Below are 23,193 nucleotides of genomic sequence, written 5' to 3'. Positions count from 1 at the left end.
GGCTTTACTGACGAGATGCGCATGATTTATGCTAGTAAGATTGATGGTTTTTAAATGTTTTTGGAAAAAGTACTCTTATGCTAACCAGTGCTGAATTTGTTTGATAAAAATAAAAACGGTATGAACAGTAATTTACAATTTAAACTCTTTCTGTTTTAATTAGTGCTGGGTAACGATAAATCGTGATTAATCGCATCCAAAATAAAAGTTTTTGTTTATATAATATATGTGTGTGTACCGTGTATATTTAATGTTTATATAAAGACACACAAATACAGTATATATTTAAATTTTTTTTACATGTATTTACATGTGTATATTTATATTCATATAATATGTTGTATATAAATATATTTAATATATAACATTTTTCTTAACTATATACATGCGTGTGTGTGCATTCACATATACATAATAAATATGCACAGTAAACACACACATATTTGTACACAAAAGCTTTTATGTTGGATGCGATTAATCGTTGCCCAGCACTAATTTGCATATTTTTTTCATGTTTTTTTTTCATGATTCTTTGATAAACAGAAAGTTCAAAAGAACTGAATTAATTTAAAAAAGAAACCTTTTTTAACAGTATGAAAGTCTTTACTGTGACTTATTATCAGCTTAATTTAATTTCTGAATAAAAGTATTCAGTTCTTACAAAAAAAATATCTTATTGTCCTCAAATATTTGAAATTTGGAGTGTTGTAATGTTGCATCCATCAGATGTCTTGTGATTCTTTCTTATTAAAGTCTATTGAACATATAGCTTGAGAACTTCTGATTTTGTTAATGGTAAACCTTCAGATATTGTATAGCATAAAATGTTTATTATACAAGATCTGTGTGGTAGAATTTAAATGTTTTACTTTTGTACTAAACTCTCTTTCTCTTGTACAGCATGCCAAACCTCAACAGTGACTTGTTTGACCTCCAGCCTGCCTTCGTTCCTGCTGTGCAGAGCACTCCTATCTCCACCGCCAGCAGTGCCTGGGGAGGTGCGGCCCACTCCACCCACTCACACACACCCGATCACCGATGCCGCATCTATTGCTTTACCACTTTAGATCACTGACCTTTAATTTAGTCCCTGAAAAATCATTAGAACAGATCAATCCTATGCTAACTTGCAGTAAATGTTTATCTAATTATCTGTTTGTTCACTTGCTAGTTCATTCCTATGTTTCAAATACTGTTTGGCAAGATAATGGTATATAGATTGTTGGCCATATGCAGCATTTTATGGCATCAGTGATGCCTCAAAGAGCTGACCAAGCAGCTTGCTAGGTTTTGCAACCCAACCAATGTTTTGTTGTGTTTGTGTTCTCCATACCCATCCATCCTGTTGTGTAGGGTTAGAACAGTGTTTTCTAGATATTCCAAAGCATGACCGATTTGGGTGCTTTTCCGTTGAGGGATTATCGCTCTGGTTGGGAGCTGTGCTGAGTGTCAGAGGTTCATTTTCAGCACTTCAGCACATCTGCTGGGCTTGTGTGAATTGAGGACACAAGGTGCAGAGTGTAGACACACTGCCAGGATTTGTAGGTCACAGCATGCACTTGGAGCGTGCGCTTTACAGCTAGTGGGCAGGTGCACTGAGGGCTAGCCAGATGCACAGCGAGACTCAGGTCTCCAGAGACCCACATATACTACTAACAGCGCAAAGACACAGCAGACAGATGGAGGGATGAGGTGTTTTAAAAAAAGAGAAAGACTGCTGAGTAATGAGCAGAGTAGTGAGAAAGAGCCACAGGCACAGATTTAAGCTGTAAAATATTATTTACATAAGAAATCATGGAATAATAATAAGAATCCACCAAAATTTAGGCCGTTTCAAGCGCTTCAGCTGAAAATGGTATTTAATGACATTTTCAGACAAAACGCATTTAATGGCATTCTCAGATGGATGGAAACTGTTATCAGAAACTTTATTGTAAAGGGAAAAGTATGCATGTAAAATGGTCCAGGTTTAACTGGGGTGCAAAAAAAAAAAATATTGTGACTTATTTTGAAACATTGCGATTGACAGTTGTGACATGATGAACATTTAACATTTTCATATTGCTGTTGTTTAGATCTTCAAGCAAAAAGACATAAAATCACTTTTGAAATGGCGTCTGCAAAAACGACCAACTAAATAGAGTAATAAACCATTATTAAGCCATATTGTTTTTCAGATTGTATCTAGATGAATTGTGCAGCACTAGAATCAATCTAAATGGTGGCAACTTGCAAGACGAAAGTTCATGTATACTTCCCTTTAAAAGTTGGGGGAAACCACAATGATTTTTTTTTTTCAGGATTCTTTGAAGTACGGAAGGTTTAAAGCTTGATTTATTTAAAATGGAAATATTTTTTAACACTACATAAATATCTTTACTGTAACTTTTGGTGAATTAAAGTATTAAATAAGTATTACAAAAAAATTCAAATCTTACTGACCCCAAACTTTTCTGCAGTAGTATGCACAAATGAGACACACATGCTGGCTGTACAATGTTTGGTAATTTGAACGTAAATTTTAAATGATAATTTTGATTTCGTTGTGTCACTGTTATGCACTCCAATCCTGACCCACTAAACAACTGAAAAAGTCTCAGAATTCATTGGGCAAAAGATAAGGGAACACTTTCATAGTTTTTTCTCAGCACAACAAGCATGTGTTGTGTGACATCTTTCCATCTTTACATGTTTTGTATGTGTGTGTTACTCAGGTCTAGAAAGCAGCACTCTTCATCCCATGGCTTCCATGCCCACCATGAACGTAGATTTTGATGCTGTATTTGGGACTAAAGCTTCCAATAGTGATGTGAAGCCATCAGCTGGTAAAATGTCTCACACGTGTGATTCTTAATAACTGCGCTTATTAATCTCTGAAGTTTGATCATTGCTGTGGCGCTTAATAACTGCAAAACTTCGTAACCTTCACCCTAAAATAAACCTCTTCTGCTGGTTTTGCTGTATGGTGAGTTTGTGGAGCTTTGCCGCTGGAACGCTGAAACAAACTGTGCAGCCGGCTGCAGCACCTGCCCGCCTGACTCGGTTCTGGAGAGATTGGGAATGTTCTTTGGGGAATCGCTTATGCTTTTTTTTTTCCCCCTCCACTTACTCACTTCGCTGCACTGTGGTTGTGGACAGTCTGTTATCATCCCTTCATCCATCTACTGTGTGTGTGTGTGTGTGTGTGTGTGTGGAGGCTGGGTGCTGACTGGCATTTTTCTCCATCTGTTAATCGCCTGTCGCCACACTCCTTATCTGAACACAGAACAGACGCACACACATTTCCTCTCACCAGTACATCCATTCTCTGTCTGCCCCATCTTCCTTTTTTTTCTTTACTTGGCCCTTTTTTTCTTACCCTTTGCTTTTTTTGCCCCCCCCCACCCCACCCTCTTCTGCTCTCTTTCCTTGGTTATGATGGCTGATCTGATGGTGGTGAGTGTACTCGTGTTTTTTTTTTTTTTTTTTTTTCTTGGCCTCCTTGTTCCTGCTGGCGAAGCAGGAAGTAGAACTGTATAAATATGGCATGTGTCAGCAAACTGTCTGTTGTTTTTTTTCTCTCATTTACTAAAAGAATAAGCAAAATGATCTGTTTTTTGTACAATTTGAAAACCAGTTGCCTCTTCAATTAATGAAACCTATCAGCTGTTTGAAAGTCAACATTAAATTGCATTCACAACAGTGTTATTATTGTAATATTTATGTATTATTACAGTATTGTTAGTATGTAGATTTTTTTTATATTATTGGTTTCAGTTTTTAATATTTCAGTATATTTTTTCTATATTTTAATTTTAATGCGTTTAATAATGAAGCATAATTTTTTTTTAATTACTTGCCAAGGCAAAATATAAAAACATAATTTTCATCTAATGTTTTGAGAGCATTGATGTAGAGACCTGTGTGGGACGTTTTTTTCAGTCCCGCTCCCGCAAGATTCTGTCCCGTGCCTGCCCACCCGCAGAAATATATCATATCTGGTCCCGCTCCCGCCCACAAAATTCATGTTTTGTCCCGCTACTGCCCACATAAAAGTAATCTATATAGATTTTTTTCAGCACATCAAAGAAATTTACATAAAATGGTTCTGTAACATCTCCTAAGATCCACAACATCCCAGCATAAACACTCCCAATAAAATAATTTTAATTTAGGATAAGCATTAACATTCACAAACCAGTGTTATTTTTAATAGAAAGGCAAGCATGGGCTGCTGCATGCATGGTTTGGCATGGCAGAATGCGAGCAGCTCTTCCTTTGTTGACACTAAAAGCTGACATCTCAGTTCATCGTGATCTCATAAAGCTCTGTTATAACACAATGAACATATGCACAATGAATATTTCAAAATGTCTACACTTCATGTGTTAAAATGAGAGGATTCATGAGCATGCAATTTCAGCACTGCGGTGAGTAGATTCTAACCTAATCACCTCTGATTGGCCATTGTGTTCCAGAAATCAACAGCTGAGTATGTGATTGGCTACATTGCGCAACCCTTTAATCACGTGTTATTAATAGAAGCTCTGTCTAGCTTGCACGTTAATCATTTTTATATTATTATTAGTTCGTTTTTGCTTTCGTGCAACACATAAATAACAATTTATGTTTTGAACATTTTATGTTTAGATAATTTCTATTTTGCGGGAGTCCCACAAATCATTTTATTCTCCCACATCCCGCACACACGAGTCTCTTCCCGCCCGCACCCACACTCGCCCATCAAGAGGTCCCGCAGGAGTACAGGTCTCTACATTGATGTATTGTAATAACTATTGGCAAGATTTTAGAAAGTTTGTGTTCGTCTGCAACAATATCTAAATAGCTGTTGGTTAACATTTAATCAGTAGCCTTTGTGGTCTAAATGGAAAAAAAAAGCAAAGTCTGAGAGTTATGTTGTGCATTTTATTTAAAGACTTCAAAGGCATTTTCCACTTTGAAATAACATGCACTAATTAATCATCCACAATAAGACGAGAAACATGTATTAAGAAAAGAAGAAGCAATGTTTTGCAATATTATGTCTCCATAAGGAGAAGAATAAGAAAAAAGGGGATGACATAGATTTCCAGTTTCTTTAAGGAGCCCTGTCGTGTTATTTCCTCTTAGATCTCTGGGTGGTTCCTCCCGTCCTGACCTTATGTTCTGCTCTAGATCTCTATGGGTCTTTTGTCATGCCGTGAGTGGCCTCACAGAGGCTCATCCCTGCTGCTCGTATCATTATAAACATCAGCAGGACTGCAGCACACTTTCTCTCGTCTCACTCCTGTCTCTCTGCCTTATAACACCTATGCCCTAACCAGGCCTGATGCGACAAGTTTCCAGCCACAAGCAATTTGTTTGTCCACATTGAAAGCGTAACGGCTGCACGATATGATGCTGTGACATCCTTTGAGAGTGTATTTGATGTTTAATGTACAGTGTACATATTGAGATGTTGCACTGATCCTGTTTTTCCTTCTCAAGACTGATATCTCAGCTAGCATTGGCTATTACAGAGCACTGATCTGATACCATCTGCACAAATAACGTTTTATCCTTTCAGCTAACCCTAACAACCATGACCAACACACAGAAACGAATTTGGTTTAGTCAAATCTAACTAATGTCCAATTCTTTTAAAAAGGTCAGCAGTGCAGAAATATAAAACCTTTATTGCTGGTTGCTTGACGTGTCGCTTCTGGTTAAGTGTCAGTCTGCAGCAAAAATAAGTGGTTTGCCACTCTCGTAATATTTAATCAATGGAATAATATAGGTTTCTCTGTCTTTTTTCTCAGGCTATGATGCGTTAGGAGACTTGATGAAGCCCACGGTGACGGTTCACACTCAGGCACCGGTCATGGCTTCTCATACAGGCAGTAAACTGTTGGCCAATGACCTGGATTCGTCCCTGGCCAACCTCGTAGGCAGTGAGTCCCTCTTCCTCACAGCATTATTGGTCTGTTTGTGTGGCTTTCTTTGTTTACTTGGTCATAAGTCCCTGACCTTCAAATTGCATTTGTGCTACTCCACTGAACAGAGAGTCAGCAGCCATATGGTGCTATCTGCTATGGGTGTGTATGTGTGTGCGTGTTGAACAGAGATGAATTAAACCCAGCTTAGGGGAAATGAATAGGTCTCTGATGCCTCCAGTGCTGTAACTCTTCCAGTATTATGCTGATGTTGGGCTGTTCTAACAGTCCGTTTCTTTTTCCCGCTCTCTTTTTAGACCTGCAGTTTGGGGGAACACCAGGCAAAAAGTGAGGATTTACATTTTATTATCTAAGTAATTTCAAATTGTAAAAAAAGAAGCCGTGTCTAGACTCTCTTTGCATGTGTTTGCATGCAGGTCTGATATGTGGACTCAGCCTGGAGAGAAGAAGCTGACCGGTGGCACTAACTGGCAGTCAAAGACAATGAGCAGCACCACTGCCTGGAGCCCTGCCCCCTTGCCACCTGCTGCCATGCCACCTGCCGCCATGCCTGTGCCACACATGGTGAGAACACACACATGGACACACACTTGGATGCACACACTCACTCACACAAGTCACCAAGGCTGCATTTATTTGGGGAAAAATACAGTAAAGTCAGTAATACATTTTACATCTTAACTGTTGTCTGAAAATCTTTCTTATTATTTGTTGAAAAGAGTTTTCTGTTTAATATTTTTATGCAAACCGTCATACATTTTTTTCCAAGTTAAGTTGGCCATTTTAATAATGACACTAAGCTGTATATTTGACCATGCAACTGATTTCTTACTCATAATGCTTTGCGGGACTCTTTCTTCTCACATAATAATTTACTCTTAATATTTCATGTCCGTTTATTTATAAGTACTGTAATGAAGCAGGGTAATGAAAGTCAGCTGGTCATTATAGCAAAATAAACAACTTTAAAGTATGAATAGCCCTTCGCTTTGTTACCCTGTGACTGGCTAATAGTACATTTATTCATTACTTAATATACACAGACATTCTTGCATATATAAACATTCTCATTCACATGCAAACATCATTTCAAATACTCTTAAACTTACAAACCTGAAGGAATCCATCTGTTGTAAAGCTCAATTCACACCAAATATCCAGATTTCATACACTAGAATTCAGAAAAAAAAAAGTTCTTAGTTCACAACTTTGCTGTTGAGCTATATTGTGTAGCTTCAGGAAATATGAGTGTGAGTGTGTTTCCTGTTCTCAAGCGGTGTGCATTGATCCAGTCAGGCAGGTGATGTGTTAGTCTGTTCTGAGACAGGATAGAGAGGAGTTTTCACTGTTTACATGTGTTTATGGCCTCTCTTGTCTCTCTCTCAGGGCGTTCAGAGTAGATTGACCTCTGAACTGCTTGTGTTGAGAGAGAGAGAGCAGATGTCTGTGAATAACTAATCTTCAGTGTCTCTCTTTCTGTCTCTCTCCACCTTTTCTGTGGTCCGCATCTTTCTGGCCCGTTTCTCCTCGTGTCTGACGTCTTCAACTCTCCTCGCTCTATCTTCTCTATATGTTTCTGTCTTTCTCTCTATCTTCTTTCTTGTGCTTAACCCAGCAGACTGGAATGTTCTATACTAGTTATGTAAGTACCTCCTATAACTGACAGTTCTATTACCTTGAGTATTGTTTACGAGGGATCGATTCTCCCTCACACATTATCTCTCTTATTCCCTCACTTTCACATTCTCACACCTTATTTCTTGATTTCTATCTTTACCTATTTGGTTCATTGTGTTAAATTTTCAAAAAATTTAGTTGAGTCGTGGATGAAAATGGGCGGTTACTTGGAAAAGTTTTCATATCTAAATGAACACGAAAAACGTTCTGGTTGTACATGTGCTTTAAAGTGAAATACAAACCACTGTAAAATTAAAATCCTGTTTTATTTTACATTTTCTTTAATTTATTTTTACAAATTAGTTTTTTTAATTACAGCAGTATTGTACAGATTTTTAGATATCGGTGCATCCTTACTTAATAATAATAATTATAATAATAAATAATAGTAGAGCTGTTAATATATATGGTAATTGGTTATGTATATCATATGCATAATGTATGTGTATTATATAACTTATTTTAGCTTGAGTTTGTTTACCACAGTGGCTTTTTATGTTTCATGCACTCTTGAGACTAATTAAAAACAATAGTTTGATGTTTCTCTGTAATTAGTTTTCTCACACTGTGTGAATGGGCTAAAAATTTCTACTCGGTGTGAAAAGGCCTTTACTGACTTGCAAAACCCTCTCTACTCCTGATAAACACAGAGAATGTCATATGTTGATTTCCCTGTGACATATGAATGTTTGTTCGGTCTCTCATGCCCTTTCTGTAGCATTTGATGTATTCATCTTTTTGGAGCTTTGACTTGCAAACCAGACTTGTGCAAATGTGTGCGTTTGGGGGCTGTATATTACGTAACCTGTTTACGATTCAAAACTGATGAATACAGTACATTCTTCGTGCCAACAAATCAATGCTTGCCATGTTCAGAATAAAGTGTCAAATAAGGATTTAGGCTTTTAAGTGAGTGACAGTTATTCAGGTAAGTCTTTGTTTTAGGAAAAACAATTTCAGACATACTCTACTATTCAAATATTTAAGGTCAACATTAATTTAAAAAGAACTGTTTTCTATTTTAATCTATTTTAAAATGTAATTTATTCCTGTGATGGCAAAGCTGAATTTTTAGCAGCCAGTCTTCAGTGTCACATGATCCTTCAGAAATCACTCTAATATACTTGTTTTGGTGCTTAAGAACATTTTCTCGTTGTTATCAATGTTGAAAACAGTTCAAAAGAAAATCATTTATTTAAAATGGAAATATTTTGGAACATAACAAGTGTCTTCACTCTCACTTTTAATCAATTAAATGCATCCTTGGACAGTTTATTAAAATGACAGTGTTGTTTTATTTGACTAATTACAAATGCATTTAAAAACACATTTTTTACTCCGTGTTCGGTGAAGTTTTTTTAGTCTTAGGAACATGACAGATCCTTGAGTTATATTGTTTTGCTTCAGTGTTGCATGTGTTGAATGGATCAGCCCAGAAATCAGTGCTGGCGAGTTTAAGTACTCCTGACCGGTCATGAGCTGTTGGATGAGTACAGTAGTGTTTGATCAGTGAGTGTGTCATTGGTCATTCGATCAGTGAAGCATTGTTTGGTCATTCAGTGCACTGATGGTTGATTTGCGACCCTTTTTTTCCCTTTAGGCTCCTGCTCCCATGGCGTTTCCCATGACAACACCTCAAGTGCCTGTGTATGGAATGGTGAGTATTGTGACTTTACAGTGGCTACATGGATATTGTGTAGATGAATTACTGTAAATGGTTAATAGCTAAAAGAAAATAACTGAATGTTGTGTTTGGCGCGAGTTTAGGTCCCTCCTCATCTGGGACAGATGGGAGGGGTTCCAGTAATGACCCAACAGCCCATGTTGTACAACCAGCCTGTTCTCAGACCCACTAACCCTTTCAACCCCATCCCTGGAGCCCAGGTACACACACAAACACATTAGTTAGTCCATCTGTATCACACATGTAGTGGCCTCGCGTGCATTTAATCCATTAATACCACACTGCTGTAATACACCTTTATATCGTAGTTATTTTTCAGTTTCACAAGGCTGAAACTTAATGTTCAAAGCATAATAGACCTTCTACTGTCTATTTATACCATTAATAGTAAACTAAAATAAACTCCAATAGGATTAAATTGGCCTTAGAAGTATTAACAGTATTAATAGTTCCTTAATTTTAATATTGGTTTAATAGTAATGCAGTAAAGATTTTATAAGATTTTTTTTTCATTTTCTTTTTTCCTTTTTGAAGCAGTCATTACCTAATTGAGAAATGCTTCAAGGCTATATGCCTTATTAACCTTCTGTGGTTAATATTTGCAGTTTAATGTGTTAAATATAATTAATGCAATTAGCACAGCATCTTTTTTACTCTTGAAGTAGTTTTGTAATGTGGTTATTATATATTTATTGTGAAAAACCTTTAAAGCGAGGAAAAAATTAACTGAGCTCATTCAAACAGATTTGATAGCACATTAAGTTCACTTTAATTCAGATTTGTTATAATATTTTTTTTCATGTTCTGTAATTGTTAAAAAATTATATATATATATATATATATATATATATATATATATATATATATATATATATATATATATATATATATATATATATATATATATATATATATATATATATATATATAAAAAATAGTCTGATAATTTGCAGTGTAGGCCTGGCTTTTAATTATAACTGTAATGTTGAATGGATATAATTACTCATTTTATACCCAGCAGTGAAAAAACACCAAAGAAGTTTAATAGAGGCATCAGTATAAGTGATAGTGGCCTTTATTTGTAGGGCCAGGTGCCATTAAAAATATTTAAAATATCAATTAAATTTTTTATTTCAGCCTTTGTTGTTTTCATATTAATTTGGAGATTTAATGTAAAAATATATTTATGATCACGGATTTTAGTGTTAGGTGTGATTTAATAGTGATTTAATTACAGAAAACTGTTATTCTTTTATCTTTTAATTGATTAACAGTCTTAGAATTGTTATATTATTTAACTTTTTAAAATGTTTTTATAAATAATTATTATATTATTTAATTTTTTAAATGAAGCATTTTTAAATAGCAATACTAGTTTTTGCTGTAGTGTTGAGAATGAGCAAATTTCACTGTTGTTCAAATTTCATCAGCAAATTTCTCTGGTATTATATTTTAACAACTGAAACTGTAGTATTGTAACATCCCCATCACACACACACACACACACAAAACAAAAAACACAGCTCCGTGCCTGTGGCAAGTACACAGATGCTCCATTTACAAGACGTTCAGTGCCGCTGTATTCACACGGTCATTACTGAGCGCTTCAGTGCTGTTTTGCTTATTTATAACTCTTTATGTGTCTTTACAGATGCAGTTCATGTAAGTAGCACTTAAGCAGAGCGCCAAACAAGACGGCTGAAAAGAACAACAAGCTAGTGAGAGGAGGATCCGACTACCACCAAATAAAAGGAGATCAAGACAAAAAGAAAGAGCGTGCATATGGAGAGGAACGTGTTTGTGTCAAGAATGCTTACCTCACTGTCTGAAACGGCTCACCCAGCACACACACCCCAGATGAGAGCGCATAGTGTGTCATTTTTCATCTATTGAGGTTCATTTCTTTCCTGGGGCATGGTCTACTGGCAGGTGTGATACATCATAGAAATCGTGGATTTTATTGCAGATATTAAATTACCATGTACAGAGAACTCTTCTTTTCTTTTTCTTCATAATTAATATGAATTAGATCTAAAGTGGAGTTACTGTCATCTTTTGCTGTTACGAAGATGCCCATGCTGAGTTCAGGAAAACAGTGCATGTCAAAGTAAATCCCCTGAATAGTACAGCTTACTAGATCATAAACCTGTTTAAATGGCTCATTAACACAATGCCCCAGCTTCTCATTTCAGAACAAGAAAGAATTTGACCCCTTATATAAGGTGCTCTGCACCCCCAAGCACTTTAACACGTGCATTTATGTGTAACATAGTATATAACGTTGAGCTGGTCTCTTATATCTACAGCGTTAGTCGTCTAATGTTAACAATTACCATGTTACTGTTACTGATGGCTACTGTTCTAAATGGTCAGTCAATTCTTATCTGTTTATACTGGTTTAAGGGTTTCCGTTTCAGATGTGATGGTGGTCTTGCACATACATATGCACACATTGGTGTTACGTGAGCCACATGAAGAGCCCCCTCTCACTGGCCTCCCACCTTGTTTTGTCACTCCAAGGACACTGATAAACATATCTGCTCCTGCTCTTCTGTGTTAACCAAACATGTCATGCATTTACGACTACATCTCACACTCTGAGCCCACTCCCCCATGTACCACCCACCCTGGGAGCGGGTGACCGGAAGCATTGGAGAAGGGCATGTGGCCCTATTCAAAAATCTGTTTTTAATGAGGGTTTAATCCTATGTTGTTGTTTTTTTTTTATCCTTTTTGTTCTAGAAAGCATGTTATATATATTTTTATTATTTCAGAAAATGACATGAATCTTGGTCTGTGTTGCCAAATTATGTGCATTTGTGATTCGAGAAATGCCATAAGCTAGCTCTTGTACTCGGCGCCTGACAACGCGGTTCTTTCTCTGAATGACGTGCGTATCGGTGTTTGCCAACAAGGAACCAAAATCAATAGCTAAAATCTACTTTTAGTCTGTTTTTGTGCAGTTTCTCGAAATACGGGGCACTATTAACAGGGTATCTTTATTTTTGCTTGTGCAGCCAAAGCATTTTCGGCCCTCCTAAAATCCCTTTAGCCCTTTCTAGAGCAGGTTTCCACTTCAGCCTTGACATCATCCCATAACCCCCTCTTTTTCTCCACATGCTAGATATATTTTATACTCCGCATGGACTGATGGAACGTTACTAGATACACTGTGGTTGCAGGTGTGCCACATAAAAAAAGATACAAAAAAATCTGTTTTACAACAATTATTTTAGAATTTGCGCTCCTTGTTTTGCCTAACAATGCTTTTTAGCTGTAAATAAAAATCACTGTATACTACAGCTTCATGGAGCTTATTGCTTTTTTTTTTAAATGATCACTACCTATAGCTGGCAAGGTTTCGGAATGTAAACACAGCAACAAACATTTATTGGTTACAAATAATAATCCTTCCTCTAAGCTATGTAGTTCTTCTGCAGTGTTTAGCAGAATAGTTGCCAAGCAATGCACAGACTCAGTGGTACAGTAATACTGATGTAATAAGGTCACAGGTGTGTGTTTAAAGAGCCGATCAAGGAATGGAATTTTCTATTTTATAAGAGATTTTCTAAGTGTCATTTTTCATTTGAAGTCTGAGTTTGACTTTCCATCAGTTCAAGTGTGGTCTTTGCTATTGTATGTTGCTAAAGACAATTATATTGTCGCTGTAATGCGTGCTGTGTGACCGCATGCCGTTCCATTTGTAGAAGCAATGTACATCGTGTTTCTCTGCTTGCTTAATTCTGTGTGGATGCACGAGTTGGTTACTAATTCTTTATTGAGCGTCTCTTAACATGCTTGTGAGTTTATTCTCCTTTGAGTGCCGTCAGGGGGTCCAGCAGGTTCAGACTGAATGCTTTTTATATGCAGGCTCAATGTTGATGCTCTCCCTGGGTTTGCCAGGTAATGGGGCACCGAGGAGCAATGCTGTTTAATTAGGATCTATTCTATTATCCCGTCACCGGAGGCTTGAAGTGTGTGAAATGAGAGATTGAATGTATGATTGTGAGCTTCAGGGAGGGTGAAAGATCTCAAGGTGTACAAGGGGGTGCTATCATGAGCCAGGGTTTCCATGGTAATCTCCAGTTTCTGGTCCTTGGCACAGGTCGATGAGCACAGCAGCATTTCCTTCTCTAGTCATATTTTGTCTTTTTTAATATTATTAAAAGCTCTGCATGCATAAGCAGCCCAGCCTGTGGTGAAGACTGTCTGAAGATGTAAATTTCTTTGGCAACCTAGTGCTTTTGGACAACCCTATAGGCTTGTTGACTTGTTTCACTGGCAACGGGTCATGAATGCTTTCTCTCTGACACACCAAAGGCTTTTTTCAACTTGTTGAGGCGTTCAAGGAACAAACTTTCATTTTTGTTTAAAATCCCTGCTATGCACAGAGACGTTCTTGATTTCACAGCTCCCCCTTGTGGTTACGGTTTGTCATCTTTTATATAAACAGCTGCTGGTTAGTGTTCTGTTTGCTGTTTATGGGGCTGTTGTGCACACAAAGCAAATGTCTGAGTGTATTGGACTTGCCGCTCTACATTCATCCTTTATTTTAGAGCACCCAGCCAGACTGAAGAGCAGCCAACTCCAGTGTACTTCTGAACTACTTAGCCTGATTTTATACGTCTCAGTCTCGGCTTATTAACTGGCCTGGAATACTCTGCTCAGCAGCGGCCTTTCAGAGTCGATGTGACAGCGTGTGCTGCACGTCTCGGTCCTCTGGTTGGATTCTTGGTGTCCAGGGTCCTTTTCACCTTTGTGCTGTCATGGAGCTGTCCTGGCTTCTCTGGGTTTAGTGAGTTTGTTTTAGTTGGGCTATTTGTCTGCTACATTATTATTAGCATCTTTTTGTCCTTATTTTCCTGTTACAGAGATATATGCAGTATATTTAGAAATATGTATTCAGTAGAAGCACCATCATCCCTGTGTATCAGCTCAGGAGAGCAATGCAGCAACCTTTTTTTTTTAATTTTTTTTTTTTATCCATTTATCATCAAATGCCAAAAAAGGAGAACACAAAACCTCCATGTTTATGCCTGTTTCCCCACTGTATTTTTTTTTTTTTGTAATTTATTTATGCAGACCATAAGGAGGAATTTATTCAGCATGTTGAAAATTAAAAGCAGAAATTGTGGGATTGTGTTTAACTTGTTTGTCCTTCATTTTTGTCTGACTTTAATTCACATAAATAAAGCCCCTTTTTTTCCCTGAGTTGTTGGTTATTTTTGTTTAGTATCATTTTGTCTGTCATCTTATCCATCTCATCAGTTATATCCCAAACGGGAAAATCATTGCCCTCGAGTTCATTATGTATGTCCGGCTCTTTTCTTTTCTCTTCTCTGGCCTCTTGAAATTACACTTCATGCCTGCCTCACGGCCCATAATGCAGGGTTTTTACAGTATGAACGCATGTTTTAAATATCTGGTCAAATTTGTGTAGTGCCGTGTTGTGTTGTTTTCGTGTCTGTCGATGTGATTTCTGTTGAATCTTTTGCACGAGTTTCACTGAAACAGGAACCACCTGATTATTTTTTGTAGCACTTTTTAACAGTGGACTCAGAAACAGGAAAATCAACCAATGTTTCCTTGTGTATCTTCTGTTTTAAGACCAACTTCAACTGTTCTGAAGTTGTCCAAACAGTTAAACGTGTATGTGGAGCTGGTTATAATGTGTGGAAAAGGATGTACATCCACACCTACCATTTTGTGGTCCTTTTTTCCCAACTTCACAGCAAGTCTTTGGCTGTTTCAGTCCATCTCAATGATAAAATGGTTCTGTGAGAGGTCAAATTACTCTCTAGTAGACCGTTTCCCATCATGGCATTAAGGCAATTCCTGGACTATGTGGCCGGGCATTCAATCTGATTTCACGAATTAACTAAATCTGGTTTAGATTGTTCACTTGCTCTGCTCTTCTGAAGGTTGCTGTCTGTGATTTGAAGCAATGACTAGTGATATTCGCTTCTATATAAATTATTTGAGCTCAACCACGTTCTATTTTAGAATTATGTGCCGTTGGGAAAAAAGAAATCAGACATGTCTGGTTGTGCTTGTACATCAACTCTCTCAAGTCTGGTAGAACGCTTGTGAAACCTTTAATCTGTAACTAAACCTGAATCAAACACCCTCTTCATCGACTTTTCATGTGGTTTCCCCGTGAGCTTCATGAACCACGCAGCACTGGTTGAAGTCAATGATCTTATGATACCAGTCCCTCCTGAACTGTCGTTTGTACGCCTGCAATGAGATGCTCAACCCAGGACCAAGAGACCTGATGGATTTAACTCCATTTTCTTTCGATCGCTTTATAATTTGTACCTGTTTTCTTGCATGTTTTTGTATCTGACATGCCTGGGAAATTGTCACAGTTCCATGTAACGTTTGCGAAGTTCTATTAAATATGGTGCTGTTTTTTAGTAAGCAGTTGTTGTCGTAGTGATGGACGGGTTCTGTGTTATTTTTATGATTTATCAGTGGTTGGTTGTGCTGATCTGGTATGTTATATTCCTCCTTGCGATTTTTGCTTGAGTCAGTTTTTGTCAGTTCTTTCATTCTTTCTGTCTCAGTCTCGGTTCTGTTGTCTGTATTTGTGAAGAAAATTTATGGTTGCAACTTGCAAACCTCTAACCTGAACCATGAGTGAATGCCTTGTGAATAAATGGATTTAACGCTCGCGCTCACCGGTTTCTTAATAAAGGACATTTTTAACAGATTTCATCTCGCTGACTTATTCCGAATGTCTATTAATATTCATCTACATAGTCAGGAATTGTACCCGACTCCATTCCTCAAAGTTTCTCTTCTGCAGTTTATTGATTGCATTGCCTTACTATTTTAGTTTGTGCCTGTTGTTTTGTTCCAGTCTGTGCACCCACTGTGCTGCAGAACACAACAGTATAAAACCGCATCTTCCACCAAGCTCCAAGTGCTACTTTCTGACTTTTATTATATCAGATAACTTAAATAGAAATATTTTGTTTTATATTTAAAATCTATATATATATATATATATATATATATATATATATATATATATATATATATATATATATATATATATATATATATATATATAAAATTGCAACAATAAGCAGTTATGTTCTTGATTTGTCAGCCATTATTGACTAGGTTAATAGAGTAAAAAAAAAAAAAAAAAAGTGACATCATAACCCAACTTAGGGTAGTTTTGGAAAATAGTTGGGTTTTGGTTTTTTGGTGGTGGTTTTAGTGATTCAGCTGTGTCCCCTGCCCCCATCAGCCCTTCTCTATAGACCCCAGGAATGTGTCACTCTCTCAGACAGACCCCAACAGCTGTAAGGAGAGAGAGATAGAGCACATGGCACTGGCTATTTATAGAGTTCATTCAGACTAGAACATCTCTCTCCTTCTCTTTCCCTGGACGGGGCTGTTCCTTCTGGATCTCTCCTCGGATGAAAGTTCTGGAGAAGTTTCACAGCAGCCGTGCGAGTTCATAAGTACCGGAGACGAACACAGGACAGAGCATATAAACAAGGAAAAGAGTCCAGCGATAAAGTGAAAATTAACCTGAATATCTTAAAAGGCCAACATGGCTCTACTGTGTTACAACAGAGGCTGCGGGGGTCGATTTGATGCTGACAAAAACTCAGATGGTAAGATTTTAATTTATTTTTACTATTTATTAATATATAGCCTATTGGGGAAAAAAGTATAGCTTGAACTGTATACATTTTAATTGTCCATGTGAAGGTCATGGCTGGTATTACAGGCCTAATGAAGTCTCGAGCACATTTGGAGGTGTTCTAATCAAATGTTACTTCCATAAATGGCTTAATCTTCTTAAGCGTGTCCATTAAAAAAATAGTAATGAGGATGGATTTCTGATAAAGGTCTCCTACTAACTCTATTTTCTCTCTCACCCCTTGAAGATGTCTGCCAGTTTCACCCCGGAGTGCCAATCTTCCACGATGCCTTAAAGGTGAGCTCTTTTTGTTTCGACAGCAGCGCGCGCTGCGTGAAGACCGCCGGCTGCTCGGTTCTGTCGCTTCTTGATAAGCGTGTCGTCTGCGTGTTTGCCTGCTTCTTAGGGAGCCTAATATCCGTGTTTTTGTTTTATTTTGTTCTTGGCTGTCTGATGTGTTGGTTTGTTTGGGTTTTTGTCCTCAGGGCTGGTCCTGCTGTAAAAAGAGGACGACAGATTTCTCTGAGTTCCTGTCAATCAAGGTATGCTAATACGCTGCTCTTCACGCGCTGCACATACAGTAGTACAGACTGAATATATGATTGACATCCTCACAATACTTAAAATAACACTTTACAGTGAGGTTCCATTTATTAACTTTAGTTACTGCAAGTAGGCCTGTAAGTGAACATTAGCTATTATTTACAAAATTTGTAACAATTTACAATAAGATCCGTTAGTTAACATTAATCAATGCATCAACTAACATCAACTAGCAATGCATTTGTTTCAGTGTTTATTAATCTTTGTTAACGTTAATAAAAGTGCAACTGTTCATTCCTAGTTCATGCTAGCTCAGGTCCATTAATTAACATTAACAAATATACCTTTGGATTTTAATAATGTATTAGTAAAGATCGAAATTAATATTAAGTTAGATTAATAAATATTTTAATTATGTTTATAGTTAGTTCATGTAGATGACTAATGTTAATAAATGGAAATCACAAAATCAATTTCAATCAAACAATTTTTTGTTTATAGATTAAAATGATCAGACTGCTGAATGCTGTAAATATGTTCATTGGTATTTCTTGATATAAATTTTATTAGCTAATAAACTTAACCTCCTTTTAAAGTGTTATAAAATATACCAGTATAATGCAGTCCAACATTGTCCACGACAATCGAGTTTGAAAAATAATGATTTTTAATTTCAGTTCATTAATATGAACTCTCTCTCTCTCTCTCTCTCTCTCTCTCTCTCTCTCTCTCTCTCTCTCTCTCCTCTCTCTCTCTCTCTCTCTCTCTCTCTCTCTCTCCTCTCTCTCTCTCTCTCTCTCTCTCTCTCTCTCTCTCTCTCTCTCTCTCTCCTCTCTCTCTCTCTCCTCTCTCTCTCTCTCTCTCTCTCTCTCTCTCTCTCTCTCTCTCTCTCTGTACTTGGAATAACTAGAAATATATTTTTATTATAAATAATAGTCTATAGCAGTATAAAATTTAATTAATTTACATGACGTTTCCAGGTCTAGAAATCACATTTTTGAATTGAAATTAAGTCATTTTAAGTCCCTTGTAAGTTTTCTGAGGCCCCCAATGGGCCCTGGCCTCAGTTAAAAACCACTGATAAATAAAAACAAAAGCTGTCATCAAAATTTGTTCAAACAAAGCGTGGACAAAAATTATATTCAAAAGTGTGAGAGATGTTCACACATTTATATTCATTTAGCAGATGCTTTTATCAAAAGTGACTTATCAAATACCAAATTATCATGTAGCAGCCAATATAAGCAGTACTGAATGTCAAGCTAGAACAGATGTGTAAACTGAGAAATAAGTAATTATAGTACAAATAACTGAACTCATCTTACCGTCCTTGTGATGGAGAGACGTTCACACAATCTCAGACATGTAATTTAATCTGCTCTGTGTCTGCTAATTATTTTCTCTCAGGCACATTCTGCTCTCTGTGCTTGTCCTCTCAGGGTTGCACTCGCGGGCGTCATAGTAACGAGAAGCCTCAGGAGCCTCTGCAGCCAGAGGTGACGTCTGAGAAGGGAGACGTGAAGCAGCACAGTGGAGAGGAAATTATCTACCAGGGACCCAAATCTGCAGAAGCCCTGGAAAAAGAGAGACCCAGGTATATAGAGTACATATGCAGCTCACACACAGTGTGTTCTGTTTCACACACCAACTCATTGCTCTGAATACAAAATTCCTTTTCTTTCTCTGAAGCCCTCCTTTGTCTCTTTCAAAGAAGAGAAGTACAGCTCCTCCTGACTGTTAAATAAAAACAGACAGTGACATGTTTTTCGATTCACTCCTTCCCAGCTCAGATGAGCCAAAGACAAAGCTGCAGGTGAAGATCGCTCCCTCTCTGGCTCAGATCGCAGAGAAAATGGAGATCACTGAGAGGGAGAAGAGAGAGAAGCTAGGTGAGCAGTTCCTGTTATCCCTGCAGCTCAGGATCACCTGCAACACAAGCACATTAAAAACTAATGCATTGATTATCTACTGCTTTTGCTAAACACAAAAATAAACACGTCCTTAAAGTGAATCAATAAAATGCATTAGTAAAAACAATGTATTCATACTAATATAATAAGTTAGTATTAATATTATAATGTAAAAAAAAAACATTCAGAATACATTGCACTCAGCACAAATATTGTTTAATAATGTTGCAGCCCATCACAAAAGTAAACAAAAATAACCTTTAAAATTAAGTGATGAAATGTATTAGTTTTAAGAATGAACTAATATGAATATAATAGTTTAATATTATGAATCAATAATGCATAAATAATGCAAAAAGGCTAAATGAAATTGATAAATAAAAAGCACTAATCTTTCCATACCATAATATTGACATTATAATTTAATATTAATAATTACAATAATGTAAAAATAAAAGGTATTAATCTACGCCAATGATTCCAGAATAGCCAATAATTTGCAAAATGGATCTTGTTTAGCACAAATCATGTTCATTCATGTTGCAAGTGAGCCTGTATTTAATATAGTCTACATAAGGGACATTTTTGAGAAATCAGTGGACTTTTACAGTTCCTCTTACAGTTGTTTTGTCTTTCTCCTGTCGCCTCTTCCCTGTCGCTGTCCTACAGAGAGTCAAGTCATGGTTGGGGTGAAGTGCAAGAATGCTGGATGCAAAACAGTAGGTGCTCGTGTGATATGTAAATTACAACAAACAAATCAGTTTGCCTTACAAAATATACAGTTCATGCCATCTAGTGGGCGTAGTAAAGAATGACGCTGCTGCAGCTCATGTAGAGACAGACTCCAAAAAGAATCAATCCTGGACCGAAGAGTGTTTTAAGTGTAACAGTACTGATCCAGCATCAGTCTACTTTGGTCCTTACTAGTTTCATTAGAACCGGAGGAGCAGAAACTGACTCTAGGTAATTTTTTTTTTTTTTTTTTTTTTAACCTGTGTAATGTTGAATGGGCCTAGAGCAGAATTAATGACTAAAGCCGCAGGTTTAGACCCCTCACTGGGATTTGACCTTAATGCCTTCTGTTAAAGCCTCCCATCATCTTTAATGGATTAGTTTGCTTAAATCCCAAAAGTCCATCATGTTAATTACTCAGTGGAGCTCCTCTTTAAGTCCATGTGAGAACTAAACCTGTATCAGCAGGGCTGTCTCATTCACAACTGAATTAGTTTCTCTTTTTTGTGTTATTTCGTTCTTTTCACAGTGAATTAGCTATGAGCATGTTATCAACGATGGTTTGAAATATCACCAGGAATTTAATTTAATTTGATGTATTTCATTAAAGCATCACTATGTACATTTTGGCGCTCTGGGGTTTATAAACAGTTTATAAACGCATCCCTCGGAAGAACATTCTAACCGGAGCTACTTCTCCAAGTTTATGTCTATGGCGATTCACGCAGGTATGTGTTACTCCGCAGCGGCGACGACCCGAACAGGCTACAATAGTCCAAAAATAACCATTTATTATAAATGTACCGTAGTGATTTGGGATACGAGAAAAAGGAGACGAATAGTTTGCTAGACGCTCAATATACATTTAGCAAATTTTGAGTCCTGCTCGTTCTCGGGAGCAGTTTTTTCTTCAGACAGCCCCTGTGGAAACATCATGTGAAAGAAAGACAATAGCCTGCTCGTTCTGTTATAGCTTCCTGCTCATTTATCTAATGGGATGAGTAGAAAAATGAGTGTGTTTTAAGTTGTAAACGGATGACACAGAGCTTATGCTGAGTTCAGGTGCATCAGCACTTTAAAGTTTGAGGTACATCTATGAATATCAGTTCAAACACTTTTTTTTGTGACGGTTTGTGTGTTCAGATTTACCAGGGTCCAGAGACAGACGCAGAGATCTGCACATATCATCCCGGGGTTCCTGTCTTCCACGAAGGGTAAGAAACCTGCGGCATTTGGGTCTTTATCTGGACTCAGTGTGTAACTATACCTGTCTGTTGTAGACTACCCAGTTCCTGTATCTATTAAACATTTTGCAGTACAAGCAAGGCCTGTTTTCATAAAGCATCTCATTGTCAGAGAACTGATCTAGATTCAGATCCACATAAGCAGCCGAATACAACAAGAGATCTTGTAATCTTGTGATCAATTAAGGATATTGTTTTTATGAGATGAGATTGGAGATGCATGATAATTCACATCTGCTGATCATTGTCTAGATACAAATACTGGAACTGCTGCTGCATAAAAACCACTGACTTCAACGCCTTCCTGGATCAGAAGGGCTGCACAACAGGAAAACACTGCTGGATCCCTAAAAAGGTAACAGCTGATGGACTTTTTTTAATCTGTGGATGTAGATATTTACATGGACACATGCTGCATAATCAAGAAACAATCGACTAACCCTTTCTGAAATCTGTATGTTGTGTTTGTGTTGGGTCTGCAGGACAAAAAGAAGGTTGCTTGCAGGCATGATTGGCACCAGACAGGAAACCAGGTCGTGGTCACAATCTACGCCAAGAACTCCAGTCCAGAGCAATGCTACGTGGAGGCAAACCGCACAGTGGTGAGTTCAAATCCACCTTAAACAACAACAAAAAAATCACTTCACATCAGCATTCAATGACTTTTATAAATGATCTTTGTCCATAAATACATTTTCTTTGTCTCTGTCAATCTGCAGTTAACATGCCACATTCAGTTTGAGGGTGACAAAGTGTTTCATAAGGACATCCACTTATGGGGGGTAAGACTGCTGCTGTACATTCACACTCTCTTATGATTTAGCAATGATATATCCTCCAAAAAAAAAAAATCATCATTTTAGTATATTACATAATAAAAAACAAACAACATTTTAAAAAACACCATGTGCTTTTGTAATTTAAAAAAACAAAACAAAAAAAACAACGTATTTTCTTTATCATACAGTACAATTTTTGTTTGCGTTAAGCTTTATTTTAAGCAGATTTATTTCAATATTTTGTGTGTGTACAAATTTTCAATACATTCATGTAGATGTCAAAAAGAAATAGTATTTTTATTTATTTATAAGTCAAAAAGTCAGACAGTCTGACATCTGTGTCCACTTCTGGTCTCTTAGGTGATTGACGTAAAGAGCAGTTTTGTGAACATGGTGCCCTCTAAAGTTGAGGTGACCATGCGGAAGGCTGATGCTGTAGCCTGGGGGAAACTTGAGGACCCCAAACACAAACCTGAGCCAGAGGTCACCGATGAGACGAACACTGAACAGGAAGACGTCAAACCTGACTGGTACATCTCAGATGATGACATCAGTGAGTCTGACTGGGAAGATGAAGAGGAGGACAAGAAAGAGAGTGAGGAGAAGAAAGAAGAAAATCAGGCAGTTGATGGACCCCCTGAGCTAGAAGAGCCTGCTGTTGTCCCCCCAGAAAAATGAACATTTATTCTGAGGTTATGGATTTTTTTACAAGATCACACAGGATTTATACACACAAGGGGCTGCTGCTTTCAAGCAGTTAGCCTTTTTTTTTGTTTGTGTTTCTCACACTTTTTTCTGCTAAAATATATTGTACAGTATGTTATTGTGTGTTAAAGGTTAGGGAAGTCTTAAAACCGTTGTCATCCAGTTTTGCACAGTTTTATAGAGATTTTGAAAATATTGCTTTTAAAATATGGGGTTGGTAAGATATTTAAAAAATAGTTCTGAAAGATTTGAAACTTTCATACTGTATGTATTTTCCGTGAATCCATGATAATAAAGTGCAACGAGTCAAACAGCAATGGCCACACTTTATTTTTTCGTCAAGTTAA

At 37.2% G+C, this 23,193-nt stretch overlaps 2 protein-coding genes across 9 annotated transcripts in view; both read left to right on the top strand.

The window, feature by feature from the left end:
* The window catches only part of si:ch211-200p22.4 (phosphatidylinositol-binding clathrin assembly protein), a 54,643-nt gene extending 42,433 nt beyond the window's left edge, over positions 1 to 12,210 (top strand). For 5 of the 8 annotated variants that reach the window (XM_042727337.1, XM_042727336.1, XM_042727333.1 and 2 more), the window contains 9 exons: positions 901 to 998; positions 2,715 to 2,825; positions 5,778 to 5,909; positions 6,209 to 6,239; positions 6,329 to 6,476; positions 7,531 to 7,554; positions 9,190 to 9,246; positions 9,357 to 9,473; positions 10,925 to 12,210. In XM_042727337.1, coding sequence (XP_042583271.1) covers positions 901 to 998; positions 2,715 to 2,825; positions 5,778 to 5,909; positions 6,209 to 6,239; positions 6,329 to 6,476; positions 7,531 to 7,554; positions 9,190 to 9,246; positions 9,357 to 9,473; positions 10,925 to 10,939 — 733 coding nt within the window. In that variant the 3' untranslated portion in view covers positions 10,940 to 12,210. The remainder of the gene's footprint in view (positions 1 to 900; positions 999 to 2,714; positions 2,826 to 5,777; positions 5,910 to 6,208; positions 6,240 to 6,328; positions 6,477 to 7,530; positions 7,555 to 9,189; positions 9,247 to 9,356; positions 9,474 to 10,924) is intronic. The other 3 variants (XM_042727335.1, XM_042727340.1, XM_042727338.1) reach the window with 2 other exon arrangements.
* A 4,431-nt stretch (positions 12,211 to 16,641) lies between these two features.
* LOC109092924 (cysteine and histidine-rich domain-containing protein 1-like) lies at positions 16,642 to 23,163 on the top strand. The gene is made up of 11 exons (XM_042727331.1): positions 16,642 to 16,904; positions 17,181 to 17,230; positions 17,419 to 17,475; positions 18,916 to 19,070; positions 19,262 to 19,365; positions 20,056 to 20,105; positions 21,262 to 21,332; positions 21,615 to 21,717; positions 21,845 to 21,964; positions 22,082 to 22,144; positions 22,502 to 23,163. The coding sequence occupies exons 1-11, from the start codon at positions 16,841 to 16,843 to the stop codon at positions 22,817 to 22,819; spliced, it is 1,155 nt and encodes a 384-aa protein (XP_042583265.1). The 5' UTR covers positions 16,642 to 16,840; the 3' UTR covers positions 22,820 to 23,163.
* The last annotated feature ends 30 nt before the right edge of the window (positions 23,164 to 23,193 follow it).

This window comes from Cyprinus carpio, chromosome B7 (genome assembly GCF_018340385.1).
Source record: "Cyprinus carpio isolate SPL01 chromosome B7, ASM1834038v1, whole genome shotgun sequence".
In the NCBI taxonomy this organism is placed as follows: domain Eukaryota; kingdom Metazoa; phylum Chordata; class Actinopteri; order Cypriniformes; family Cyprinidae; genus Cyprinus; species Cyprinus carpio.
This window is presented reverse-complemented; position numbering and strand designations above follow the sequence as displayed.

What these genes read in the sequence shown, in the direction of transcription:
- LOC109092924 (XM_042727331.1), top strand. Translation starts at nt 16,841, where the DNA reads ATGGCTCTACTGTGTTACAACAGAGGCTGCGGGGGTCGATTTGATGCT. An exon ending in ACTGCTGGATCCCTAAAAAG is followed by an intron (nt 21,718 to 21,844) that starts GTAACAGCTGAT and finishes TTGGGTCTGCAG; the next exon opens with GACAAAAAGAAGGTTGCTTG. An exon ending in TGGAGGCAAACCGCACAGTG is followed by an intron (nt 21,965 to 22,081) that starts GTGAGTTCAAAT and finishes GTCAATCTGCAG; the next exon opens with TTAACATGCCACATTCAGTT.